This window comes from Protopterus annectens, chromosome 3.part1, assembly GCF_019279795.1.
Source record: "Protopterus annectens isolate FY-2018-M chromosome 3.part1, PAN1.0, whole genome shotgun sequence".
NCBI classification, from domain to species: domain Eukaryota; kingdom Metazoa; phylum Chordata; order Ceratodontiformes; family Protopteridae; genus Protopterus; species Protopterus annectens.
Genome location: NC_056732.1, coordinates 364,809,071 through 364,821,818, shown reverse-complemented (window position 1 = coordinate 364,821,818; position 12,748 = coordinate 364,809,071). Strand labels below are relative to the sequence as shown.

Sequence of the window (12,748 nt, the reverse complement as noted above, 5' to 3'; positions counted from 1 at the left end):
TTCTGAGCATATCTGGGAATTACCACCCAGGTTCCTAACATAACTAAAGAAAGCCTTGTGATTACCCTTAGTGTCCTGTGCAATTTTTCTCTCGAAGCTGGCCTTAGACAATTTTGTGTGCCCCCGTAGTTTTTTGCTAATACTGATCAGTGATGCCTTCCCTTTTTGGGATTTTGCTCTATCATTTAGTAGCTTCCTCCTTCTATTGTATAGTTTGTTTATGGCTGGGGTCCACCAGACAGGACGTCTGCCTTTGGAGGATTGGGTCTTGGTTTTATTTGGGATCGCATGATCCATGCATTCCTGAAGGTGTTCATAGAATGCGTTTATAAAGGATTCTGCGGTCTGGGCCGTATTTTCCACAGGCCCGGGGGCTTTGAAGGATTCCACCTCAGTTTTGAGTAGTGTGAAATTTGCTTTAGAGAAGTTTTTCACTGTGGTTTTCTGGGCAGGGGGTGGGGTCAGGATGTGAATATCCAGTGAGATTAGTTTATGGTCTGATCTTACCAGTGAGGGATACACTTCTGGTCTGGAGCATAGAGTCCCCATGTTGGTGATGATCAGGTCCAGTATGTTTTCCCCTCTTGTGGGAGTGGTAACACGTTGTTCCATAGCATTTGTGTTTATAAATTCTAGGAACCTTTGGGCTAGGGTGTTGGAGCTAGAGTAATGCTCCCAGTCCATGTTTGGGTAGTTGAAGTCGCCCAATATAATGGTGTTTGGAGAGACCTTCATATTTTCCAGTGTTCTCAGGAAGGCCGAGTGGGGTTCCTGGGTTTGAGAGGGTGGTCTGTAGCAGGCTATAAACTGGAAGGCAGTTTTACCCACTGTTAGTTGCACATGGATAGTCTCTGATGCTTCGTGCTTTGCCACCAACCTGGAGGTGTGGGTTTCTTTGAATAGATACTCCCCCTCCTTTTGTGGTTCGGTCCAAGTTTTGGGGCCGAAAAGCATGGTATGAGGTATAACCTGGTAGTGCTGGGGTGCTCTCGGGAGCCCTGAACCAGGTTTCTGTTACTGCACAGATATCGATGTTCTCCATGCTAAGGAGAGTTTCGAGTGCATGCATGTTGAGGTTTGACTTCTGGCGTTGAGTAGCATTACTCTTAGTTTCTTATGTTCCCTGTATTCCAATCTGGCTTCCCACATACCACCCGTAATGTTCTTAGGAACAATGTCCAATACAAAGAAGAAAAAAGTGGCCTGTGGACAGTCAATGGTGTGACGAAACAATGCATTTTTACTGTTTTGTTTTTTAATTTCATAGAAGCGTTCATACATTCGATTTCTCAATCTCTTTTCAGTTTTCCCAACGTAAAAGGATGCACATTGATTACAAGTGACAATATAAACCACCCCTTGGGTGTTACAGTTGGCATAACCGTTACTAAAAATGTGCCTGTCCCTGGCCAATATGTGTATTTCGCTTGTACTGACTATGTGAGAACACTATGAACAGGCACCACATTTGAAAGTGCCCTTCTTCTGTGAACTTCCTTCCTTATTACAAGATCCATCGAATTCAAATAATTGTTTGAAGTTTAAATCTGTCCGATAAATACATTTCAGGGGCTGTTGACCCCCTAGATTCAGATCTGAAATTTCCACAAATCTGTTCCATTCCCTAGAAACAAGTTCTTTAATAACCTTGGAGTCTCCTGTGTAATCTAAAACAAATGCTTGTTCCCAATTGTTGGTTTGGTAAGTCACCTCATCATTATCTCTTAACAATTCAATGCCCATCCCCAAAATGGGTGCCAATCTACCTTTTCTCCCTTGAAAAACACCCTCAAAAACTTCCTGCATTAAATCTTGCGGGTAACCCCTTTCCTCAAACATATCCATAACTTTCTTACTCTCAACCAAAAATTCATCGTCTTTGGAAGTCATCCTGCTTACCCTGACCAATTGTCCCTTAACAAGGTTCTTTTTCTGATAAAATGGGTGGCCACTTTTAAAATGTAGGTAAGCATTGGAAAAAGTGTCTTTGCGGTGCATTTTGGATGAAAACCCTAACCCTGTTTTGGTTAAGGAAATATCCAAGTATGTTAATGTCTGTGCATTCACTTCTGTCTTAAGAAGCATGAATTTGGCATTGGAGAATTTTTTTACTGTGGTTTCCTTAATGAGGGGCAAGGGCGGGATGTGGATACCTAGGGTGATTAGCTTATGGTCGGATCTGACCAACGAGGAGTTTACTTCATGATGGAGCCTTGGAGTACTCCTACAGAGACTGGTAGGGAGGGGGGAGAGCTGTTTTTTTTCCACATAACAGCTTGTTTCCTTCCGTCTAGGTAGTTTTTGAACCAGGAGATGGCAGGGGTGGTAAGGTTTAGAGGTGCTAGTGAAAGAAGGAGTTTATTGTGGTTAACCATATTGAATGCATTGGACAAGTCAAGGAAGGTGGCAGATACAAGGAGTCCATTGTTTCTGTGAGTATTGACAATGTTGGTGAATTCTCTTAGTGCGGTGGAGGTGCTATGGACGGGTCTAAAGCCATGTTGTTGTGTTGCTTTTAGATTATTTTCTAGGAAATATTTCATTAGTTGCTTGTGTATTACCCTCTCTAAAATGTTAGATAAAGGGGGTAGTATGGCTATAGGGCGGTAGTTACTGAGTTCCAGGGAGGTTCCCCTTTATGTAGAGGGATGATATGTGATATTTTCCATAGCTTGGGTACTATGCACTCGGAGATGGACCTGTTAATTAGGATGGAGACAGGATATGATATGGCTTCTGCAGCCAGGTGGAGGTATTCAGCGGGTAATTTACCTGCAGCTAGAGACGTTGGTTTGAGCTTGCAGAGTAGTTTTTCAATGGATTTGGTTGGTTCTGGGTGGAAGCTGAACTTGAGGCAATTGTTAGTTGGGGGTGTGGGGTGGATTTGCAGGGATGGGGATGTTGTCATAGGGTTGGTTGTTTGTAAAGGTCTGGATGGTTTCCATAAAGTATTTATTAAATTGTGTGAGGATGTCTTCTTGGTTATCATCTATTTTTGGGGTTGGGGTAGTTTTATCTGGTTGTAGAATAGAGTTAATTGCTGCCCAAAATTTTTGTGGGTTGTTCCTGTGCTTATCCTGAAACTTTTGGTAGCAAGATGTTTTGTCTGTTTTGGTGAGTTTTTTGGCTTTTTTATGTAGTTAAACATATATTTGTTTGTTCAATTGGGGTTTACTGTTTAGGTAGTTGGTCCAGGCCTTGTTTCTTTTTTTGAGGAGGGATTTTGTGTCTGGGGCTAACTAGGGGGCATATTTAGTTTTAATTCTTGTTGTTCTGGAGGGGGCATGATGATTAAGGGTGTTTAAGAAGGTAGTGTTGAAATATAGTACAGCTTCATCAAGAGATAGGTTTTTAAGGGGGGCCAGTTGCACATTTTTAGGTTGTTTATAAAGTTGAAGCAGTTAAAGTGTTTTTTGTTTCTAATTAGGCATGTAGATATTTGGGTCAGTTGTGGTGATTTTGATCAGAGTAAGAATGTGGCTTGGTAACTACTTGGTGTCTGGTAGACACCCTGCTAGGGATATCAGTGATGGGTGGGATAAGACTATCCAATCTAGAGTGGATTGATGTTTGGTTCTCTTGTCTGTTCTTGTGGGGGGAAGTGATGAGTTGGGTTAGGCCATGTAGGTTAATATGGGAGAGTGGCTTATGAATGGAACAGTTTTGCCAGTCAGTATTAAGGTCTCCTAATACTATGTTTTCCTGGGGAGGGAGTTAGATATCCATTCTAGGAGTTTTTCTGTAATGGTGATATTGTTGCCTGGAGGGATGTAGCACCCTATGATGTTGATGCGTTTATTATCATTAAGTTTTAGTTTTCTTAGAGTGTGTTCAACTTTATGAGGTCTAGGGTTGTTATGTCTACTTTCTCAAGGATGATGTGAGATTTATACACTACAGCAACACCCCCCCCCCTTTTTTTTTTACCTATTCTATCACTACGAATTATATTGTAACCTGGTGGAGTGATTTCATTGTTGTGGTTGCCTGGTTTAAGCCAAGTCTCTGTTAGTATGACTATCTCAGGTTGATAAAAGGAGTGTAGTGCATGAAGGTCGTGGACTTATGTTTAGTATACTTAACATTTAAATTTAAAATGAGGAGCGTGGATTTGTCTCGGTGGAGTAGGGTATCATTCGGGTTGGGGCTCCGAGACTTTCTGGGCCTGGGTTTGGGTGTATATCACCGCAGCTAATGAGTTAGGTTCTGAGGTAAAAATAGAGTTTGAGTAGGTTGTTTAGGTCTTAAAGTTCTTTATAGCTGTTTGAGACTGGTAGTGTGATGGCTGTGATCTTTGTGCATAGTGGTGAATAAAGAAGGTTTGGTAGTGATGTGGGACTAGTTGAGTAAAAGGGTGTGTTGTAATAATGTCAGTGGAAGTAGTTTTACTTGGTATATGGATAAAATTAAGTTGTTTTTGGTGGTTGGTGATAAAAGTTAGCAGTGGGAGTGTGGATACACCTAGGAGCAATAGTAAGAGGTGTATGTATGTGGGTTTGGGTAGTTTGGGCGTGGTGTGGTCATGAGTGAGAGATCTGCTTGGGATGGGGTGGGGTGGATTTGGGTAGTTTGGGCGTGGTGTGGTCATGAGTGAGAGATCTGCTTGGGATGGGGTGGGTGTGGTGGATGATGAGAGGTGTTTGTGATTCTAAGGTAGTTAGATGGAAGACTGCTTTACAGGATATGGAACAGTGGAAGAGAAGGAAATGGGTACAGGGGTGGGGCAGATTCAGAGATTGGTGGTTAGCATGATGGGCGTGGCTAAGTTCAGTTGAAATGTAGCACTAGTGGGGGCGGGTGGAAATAGGAAGCAGGGAAGGGAGCGGAGTGAGCCCGAGCACAGCAGAGCTAACACTAACTCCAATTATATCAATGGGCTTACTTGTTTCTTTTCTTTGTACACCAAATGTATCATTCCACTTGTTTCTGTTTACACCAAATGTGTCTGTTTGGCTCTATTGTACTAGTTTAATTTACTTATACTGATGCAGTCACACTGAAAAAGGTCTGGGGAAGCTTCCTCACCACAAGCAGGCCAAAAGACAACTTGCAAAAGGGTGCCGCTCAAGGAGACCCACTAATATAGACTAGTTAATGTGCATGGGGGAGGAGTTAGAGGAGGGAGATACAAAATGGGGGAAGGTATAACCAGAAAAAGCCGGTAGAGATCTGTCCCGCCCCCTCACAGAAGACTGCAAAGGAAAGTAATCAGCATAAGAAGTGGAAGCCTTGGAGCTGTAATGTAAGTGTAAGTGTAGAGGTCGAAGCAGGAAATTAGGAGTGTAAGCAGTTAGTTGCAGAAACACTACTTTAAGGCCTTGGTGTGCAAGTAATACAAAGGAAGGTAAATCTATCTGGGACAATATACACCAAGTAAATGGTACTTGCCTTACTTTACAAGTATTCAGTGTGGAGGCAGATCTATTTGGGACAAGATACAGCAAGTATATTGTTAAATTATGACACCCAGTGGCAATAGACAAAGCTATAGTTGCCTGGGGGGGGGGCCTTGCAGGTGTGCATGCCGGCCAAAACAATGTTTAAAAAATAATTAGTAAAAGTAACAAATGTGCTGTAAAAGGAAATGTAAATAGCCAGTCACAATGTTTAAAACATAACTGTTAAGGACCACATCTGCTAATAACAAGAACTGTAAATATCCAGCCACCTATGCAGACTTGTCTGGTAGGTATCTTAAAGTGTTATTCTTGGCTTGCAATAACTGTAGGGAGAAACCGGACCGTAGCAGTGGTTTTATCTGGCAATGTTGCAGTTGCTGGGGGGGGGGGGGGGGGGCAAGCTGCGATGATGCGCTATGCAGACTTGTCTAGTAGGTATCTTTATTAAAAAGTGTGATTCTTGGCTTGCAACAACTGTAGGGAGAAACCGCACCGTAGCAGTGGTTTTATCTGGCAATGTTGCAGTTGCTGGGGGGGCGAGCTGCGATGATGCAGGTAGACCAAGTGTGCTATGCAGACTTGTCTGGTAGGTATCCTTATTAAAAAGTGTTATTCTTGGCTTGCAATAACGGTAGGGAGAAACCGCACCGTAGCAGTGGTTTTATCAGGCAATGTTGCAGTTCCTGGGGGGGACCGAGCTGCGATGATGCAGGTAGACCAAGTGTGCTATGCAGACTTGTCTGGTAGGTATCCTTATTAAAAAGTGTTATTCTTGGCTTGCAATAATGGTAGGGAGAAACCGGACCATAGCAGTGGTTTTATCTGGCAATGTTGCAGTTGCTGGAGGGGGGGGGGGGGCCGACCTGCAATAATGCAGGTAGACCAAGTGCGCTATACAGACTTGTCTGGTAGGTATCCTTATTAAATAGTGTTGTTCTTGGCTTGCAATAACTGAAGGGAGAAACCGTAGCAGTTGTGTGGGTGTGGGTTGTTGTGTTTGTGGAAGGTGGAGATGTGCCTTTGTAAGTGTGGTGCGAATGTTATGCATTATCAAATGGAGAAATTAAGAGTACAATTTTGCTCAGTGAAGTCCCTAGCAATTTCATCACTGCTTGATTCAGACATATACATTCCCTTGTGTTTGTCAGTACTATGTTTGAGTCCATTGCTTTGGAGTGTGGTATCACTGCTACAGCTGCTGGTACTCTTTCTATACAAGTATATGCTTCTCCAGGAGTCTGTTGCTGAGAGGATGAGAAACACACTACAAATATACAACTAAGACAAACTACATAAAGCAACAGTAAGAAAGTATTAGGTCACATCAGAGGCTTGGGAGATCATTGTTAAGAAACTGAGAACTGTTGTAAAATTTATCATTAAATACCATAAGTTCAGGTTATACTATAAGAGAATAACTATGTAAAGATAACCATGTCAGCAGCCAAAATGCTTTACAGGTTGAATATTTTACCGTGCATATTTTAAAAAATGGATAGACTAGCCTAAACTATGGACTGATGAGTTTGCTTTTTTTTTTTTTTTTTATTCTTGGGAATTGCTATTCAGAAGTGAAGGGACATACAAGGGAACAGTTTTAGTGGCACACCAGGCTATTTTTTTTTTATTTCTATTGTCATGCGAAGCTGACTAAATAGTTGAATCTAGCAAAGCTGGAAATGTGAGACTGTAGCCCATTGAAGGAGGGGAGATGGGAGGAGTAACCTGGCCAGGAACTGAAACTTGCAAAACTGCTCCTTGTGAAAAATCTTTTTATCTCAGTAATTTGTTGACACTTTTGCAAGTTTCTTTCAGTGAATGTGTAGTACATCAGTAGGAACAACATTTGTAAAACTCAGCTCATACCAGTCAATGACACATGAGCTGCAGACTCTCAAACTTGGCATTTTTTTTCAGGAGTTCCATTGTAAGTGAATGGAAGTCTAGTCTGACAACAAATGGTAGGGCTATTTCTCCTCACAGTCTGCATTATAGGACAGATTTAGCTTTCCAAAGGAATCACCATGTCTGCCCCCATGAGGGCAGACAAGAGTAAAAACAAAATAAAATTAGGAATGAGTACTTATTTTTCTGAAGGTAGCTTTGGGAGGTGTAGTAAATCATGGCAAGATAAAAAATATATGTTTTCTTCATCATTTGCCCATTGCATATTCTCCAATAAATTAGCCATTCCCATACAGTTATTTAATTGCTGTGAAATTAGAAACTAGTATTTTAAATACCTTGAACAGGAACGAAAACACACCTGCAGGACAGCAGTTTTTAAATTTCCTCATCCCTGTTTTGAAAAATAGAACAAGCCCCACTTCTTTCCAATCACCTGAGAACAGTTGTGAATTATAGACATACTTAATATGGGCGTATATTGTGTGTTGAAAAAAACCTGCATACTGTACTGTACAATTAATATAATGTTCAGCCCATCTCTATATAATATACTACTGGATATTTACCTTTATAATAGCTCTGTTTACCATGTATATATAACCTGACAAAGCTGTTCTATTTTTTCAGCCAGAACTCTCTTACAAACTCAAGATAATATGCTCAGGACAAGATCATTTACGGACATGCTTTTTATTGCATTCTCTGAATATGCATAGTCCACACTGCAGTCAGACTGACAAAAACTCTGCTGCCAACACAAACAGCTACAGGAAGCCCCACATCAAGCTAAATATGCAAAACTATTTTATTAAATGAGGAGGAAGGTCCACAATGGAAGACTGTTTCAGTCCCAGAGCCAAGTATGGTAATAATTTCACTAAAAAATTACATACACCAAGTTCAAATGTTAAGGTAGTCGTTCTTTACATAGTCTGTGGAATACTTTGCAAACTCTTCTTGTGACACACTGTGTAGAATAAATCAAGGCTGCTGAACTGGGAACAAACAACAGAACCCATAAGTAGAGAGGCAGAAAATGGCCGATGTTTAACCTCCAATTCCACGGATTATGAGATAACTTACCCTAGGCACAGAGTCAGATGTCTCCAAACTCCAAGTTTCTACTCGTTTATCAATCGGCCACAGATATTAAATTAACCAAAATACTGCTAGGAAAAAGAAATGTACTAGACTGAAGAAAAACAATGAGTGCCTTTTTAGAAAGCTTTTTGGACGATGCAGAGAGAAGGTAGGAACTTATCTCAGCAGAAAAGCATCAAAGAATAGCATCCAGCATAATGTGGCTTCTCAGTGAGACAGTCCTTTTAGCAAATCTTCTCATAATATGCCAGCTTGGTAGTCTTCTTTCTTCTTCTTTCGGCTTTTCCCGGTTAGGGGTCACCACAGCGGATCACCTGTCCGCTCATGATTGGCAGTGGAGTTTTAGAGTGAGTTGCCAGCCCGGCACCCAACCTTCCACAGAAGGTACACATATGCACTCACACCTAGGGCCAATTTAGAGTGTCCAATCCACCTACAGCATGTCTCTGGGATGTGGAAGGAAACCCACACGACCACAGGGAGGACATACAGACGCCGCACAGAAGGCAACTCAGCCGAAGATCGAACCGGAGAACCTCTTGCTGTGAGGCAGCAACGCTAACTGCTGCACCACTGTGGCCGCCCAATATGCCAGATTGGTAGTGAAAGTTAAAAAATAACTGGCCATAATAGGAACTGGAAAATGAACACGACATCTCGGGTATGAAATCTGATGTGGTAGAAGTTATCAATTCCTAACAACAATAAATGGCGTAAAAAAACAGCTGTTACAAAGGCTGGTGCAAATCATTGTTATTGAATACTATAGTAACAATGCAGGATTCTGAATGAGAAGGTATACTGTTTTATAAACACTATCAGGACCTGCCTTAAATGGAGATTTGTAAAACAATTTTTTTTTTCCAGCCTGTTAAGAGAATTCTCCACACGTAAATCTATTGGGAGTCTTGGTGTTAAAAGTATGCATAATCATGCAGTACAGCTTCTACAATGCATAACAGCAGAAATCCATTTCTCACACCATTAACATATATGAAAGCATGGGGACCACTGTACATGCCAACCTGAACCAGCAGTATATAAATTCTGTTACCCAATGTGGAATACAGGCATATTCTCAATGGGCAAAAAGCTGTTTTTTTTCCATAATGTAAGCACACACAATGAATGCAGTCAAAACTCGGCAAGTACTGATATATCTGATTCTTATAGCCTCACAAAATAAGTAAATACTTTTCAAAGGCACAGGATACGCCAAACATTCAAGTTCCGGAACCCACTGCAACTCTCTGCTGGTTTAGTCTGATAAGAATACGTTACCACACTGTGGAAAGTATCACATATAATTCCCCTCCACAAAGGCAGACCCTCCACAGAACTAACCAATTGCCGCCCCAAAGCTATTCTCTCTCCACTCTCCAAAATACTAGAGAGATGCATACACTCTCAGGTCTCAGACTACCTCCTTTCCAACAACCTCCTTTCCAATACTCAGCATGGTTTCCGACCAAACCATAGCACCACCACTGCCTTACTCTCCTTTACTAACACTATCCTTCAGCATAAAAACAATGGCTCTCTCTCCTCTGCTACTTTCCTAGACCTAAGCATTTTACATGGTCCCACAAAACAACTTATCTCTGTCCTCAATAACCTATCCTTCTCACAATCAGTCACTAACTGGTTTCAGAGTTACCTGTCTGACCGCCAACAATCCGTTGTATGTCAGAATGACCCCAACTACCTGTCTCCATAGGGGTTCCCCAAGGATACATCTTTGGACCCCTACTCTTCTCTGTTTTTACCAATAATCTAGCCTCTGCCACCAAATATGGCACACTCATACAATGCGCAGATGACTTCACCATCATCTGCTCAGCCCAGTCCCTACCCAAACTGCAAAAAGTCACACAGGAAGCCTTTTCCTCTGTTGAAACTTGGTTATCTGATGCCCAATTAATACTCATCCCAAACAAAACTAAACTACTCATCTTCCAACCCACCAAACATACTCAAAACAACTCTCACTTTAACATCACAGCAAAAGACACCACCACTATATACCCAACTGAACACACCAAATTGCTAGGAGTGGAAATAGACAATAAACTAAAATTTGACATTCACATATCCATGACCATAAAAAAAGTCCACAAAAAACTAGAAGCGTTATACAGAAATAAGCAACTTCTCACCAAAGCAGCAAAGATTTCAATAGCAAATTCCCACCTTATCTCCACCCTACTTTACGCCTCTCCAATATATATCAACCTAATGCAATGCGATCTAAACAAGCTAGAGATCTGCTACAACAAAATCGCCAAATTCGCCACAGGGGCATCCTACCATCGCCACCACTCTCTCTCACTTGCTGAACTGGGCTGGCTTGAACTCCCTTCACCTCCTTCAATGGTATCAACTCTCACTCGCCCACAAACTAGTAAACCATCCACTAAATGTCCCACCCCTCCAGAATCTACTCCAACCCTATCGCACCACCAGACCACTAAGATCTAGCAACAAAAGTCACTTGCAGAACACTAAAGCCAATAACTCTGCTGGTAAAGCACTATTCTCTTGCACCATAGCCAAATTATGGAACTCCCTCCCACCCACAATTACCTCCATACCATCATGCACCCACTTCAAAATTTTACTAAAAGTGCACCTAAAAACATGCTGGCTATGCCCTTGCAATTCCCACTCTAATATCACCCACACCATCCAACCACTACCTTTCTTTCCACTCCACTAACTACCTTGATTATAGCAAGCTCAGATGCTCATATAAGCCTAGTACATATTATACAGCAGAAACTTCTTATTGTAACATTTGTTAATTGTTATGTACTTCACAGATAAAGATTTTAGTTGTCTACTTATGTACTATGCTCTTCATCTGTAAATATGTTGTAGGTAATTGCTATGTAAATGGTTAAATGCTATGTAAGCCAATGTAACTACTGTCTGTTTATTTTAACTGTGGAGATTTTCTCCCCAGGCCTCCACTGAAAATGGACCTACGTCCAGTCGGACACTCCCAGTCAACAAATATAAATAAAGAAATAAGAATACAACATACATGTATACACAACCCCAAAATGTACTTCACAAGTAAAAAGTGCAAATGTTTGAATTCTTCACCTACTCAGCTCAGAAGCACAAAGAACACAGGCTGATTCCAAACTACAACCAAGTTGTGAGAAGGCACATGAAGCCCAGTGGCAATTCTACAGATTGTATGAACTCCATACACTGAAGCAAGCACTTATATTTGCAGTTTAATTAATCTCTGTAATAAAGGAAAAATGATATCACTACTAGTTTGACATTCTTCTGGGCAGCAAGTCACTATATTCTAGTAACCCAAAACTTTTTTTAAATCTACCTTACACAGAAACTATTAAATCGTATATGCGCCTCCTTCTGTCTGAAAGGGAATTCAGTGCATAGCTATGGGAAGCTTTTACCTTGGAACACCCATCAATAAGTCGATTTAAAAAAACAGCTTCTTCAAGATCTAAGGATGAATCCCGATCAACAAGCAAGACACCAAAATTTCAGCAGTGAGCAGTGCATCAAAATGGTCATTCCAGTAAACAGAAACCTCATTAAATTCAAAATGACTGTTTGACATGTACTGAAATTTAAACTGACAATAGAATAAACTGTACAATTCCAGCATAAATCATTTACACGCATTCTGCTATACTCACTCTATAATTGAAGTAGTGCTGCTGCACATGAATCGAATGTCGTGAATTTGTGCTCTTAAAGCTAGACTTTTCACATACTAACAAATGCCTGGGGCATTTCTTTAAGGTTTCCCACATCACGTTTGAAAATGTAAACGTCTCCACTACTATTGAAAGTTAGGTGAGATAACACAACACTATAACCACGTTGAACTCATCATCTGTAGTAAACAAGGAACTCGACTGACAGGACATTAACTAACCCGCTAATCAAGCGAATGATTTTGTAGTTACGTCATTTCCTGTCCTGGAACACCCCGTGGTAAAGGTAACACAGCAGGGAAAATGAACTGCTTTGTTAAGTCTTTGTGCCGCGTGGCGCTGTCTACTGTCAGTATTAAAAGTGTTTATAGTTTGCTGAAAATAAATCTTTTCTGTTCCCACCGCTGAATTTGCGTTAAAGGATAACTACTCCCTAAACACATTTCCAGACACAGTTTTCCTCTCTGGAAAGAAATCACTTTGTTTGTACAATTAAACAACTTGGCTTAACGGTTTTCCTCCTCTGTGATAATTTCTTAGGTAATTTATTGGGTTTGGCCGGGTTTTAGTCGAGGAAAAGTTTAAACAGCGAGGCAGTTCTAGCCATACCTTTCAAGTGTTCCTCGTTACGCTTTTTAAGTT

General features: G+C 41.1%; 1 protein-coding gene across 2 annotated transcripts in view; it reads right to left on the bottom strand.

The window, feature by feature from the left end:
• RPP40 (ribonuclease P/MRP subunit p40) overlaps positions 1-12,355 on the bottom strand; it is a 431,856-nt gene extending 419,501 nt beyond the window's left edge. Inside the window, exon 1 of one of the 2 annotated variants that reach the window (XM_044066823.1) lies at positions 12,086-12,355. In XM_044066823.1, coding sequence (XP_043922758.1) covers positions 12,086-12,202 — 117 coding nt within the window. In that variant the 5' untranslated portion in view covers positions 12,203-12,355. The remainder of the gene's footprint in view (positions 1-12,085) is intronic. The other variant, XM_044066824.1, reaches the window with a different exon arrangement.
• Positions 12,356-12,748: the final 393 nt, after the last annotated feature.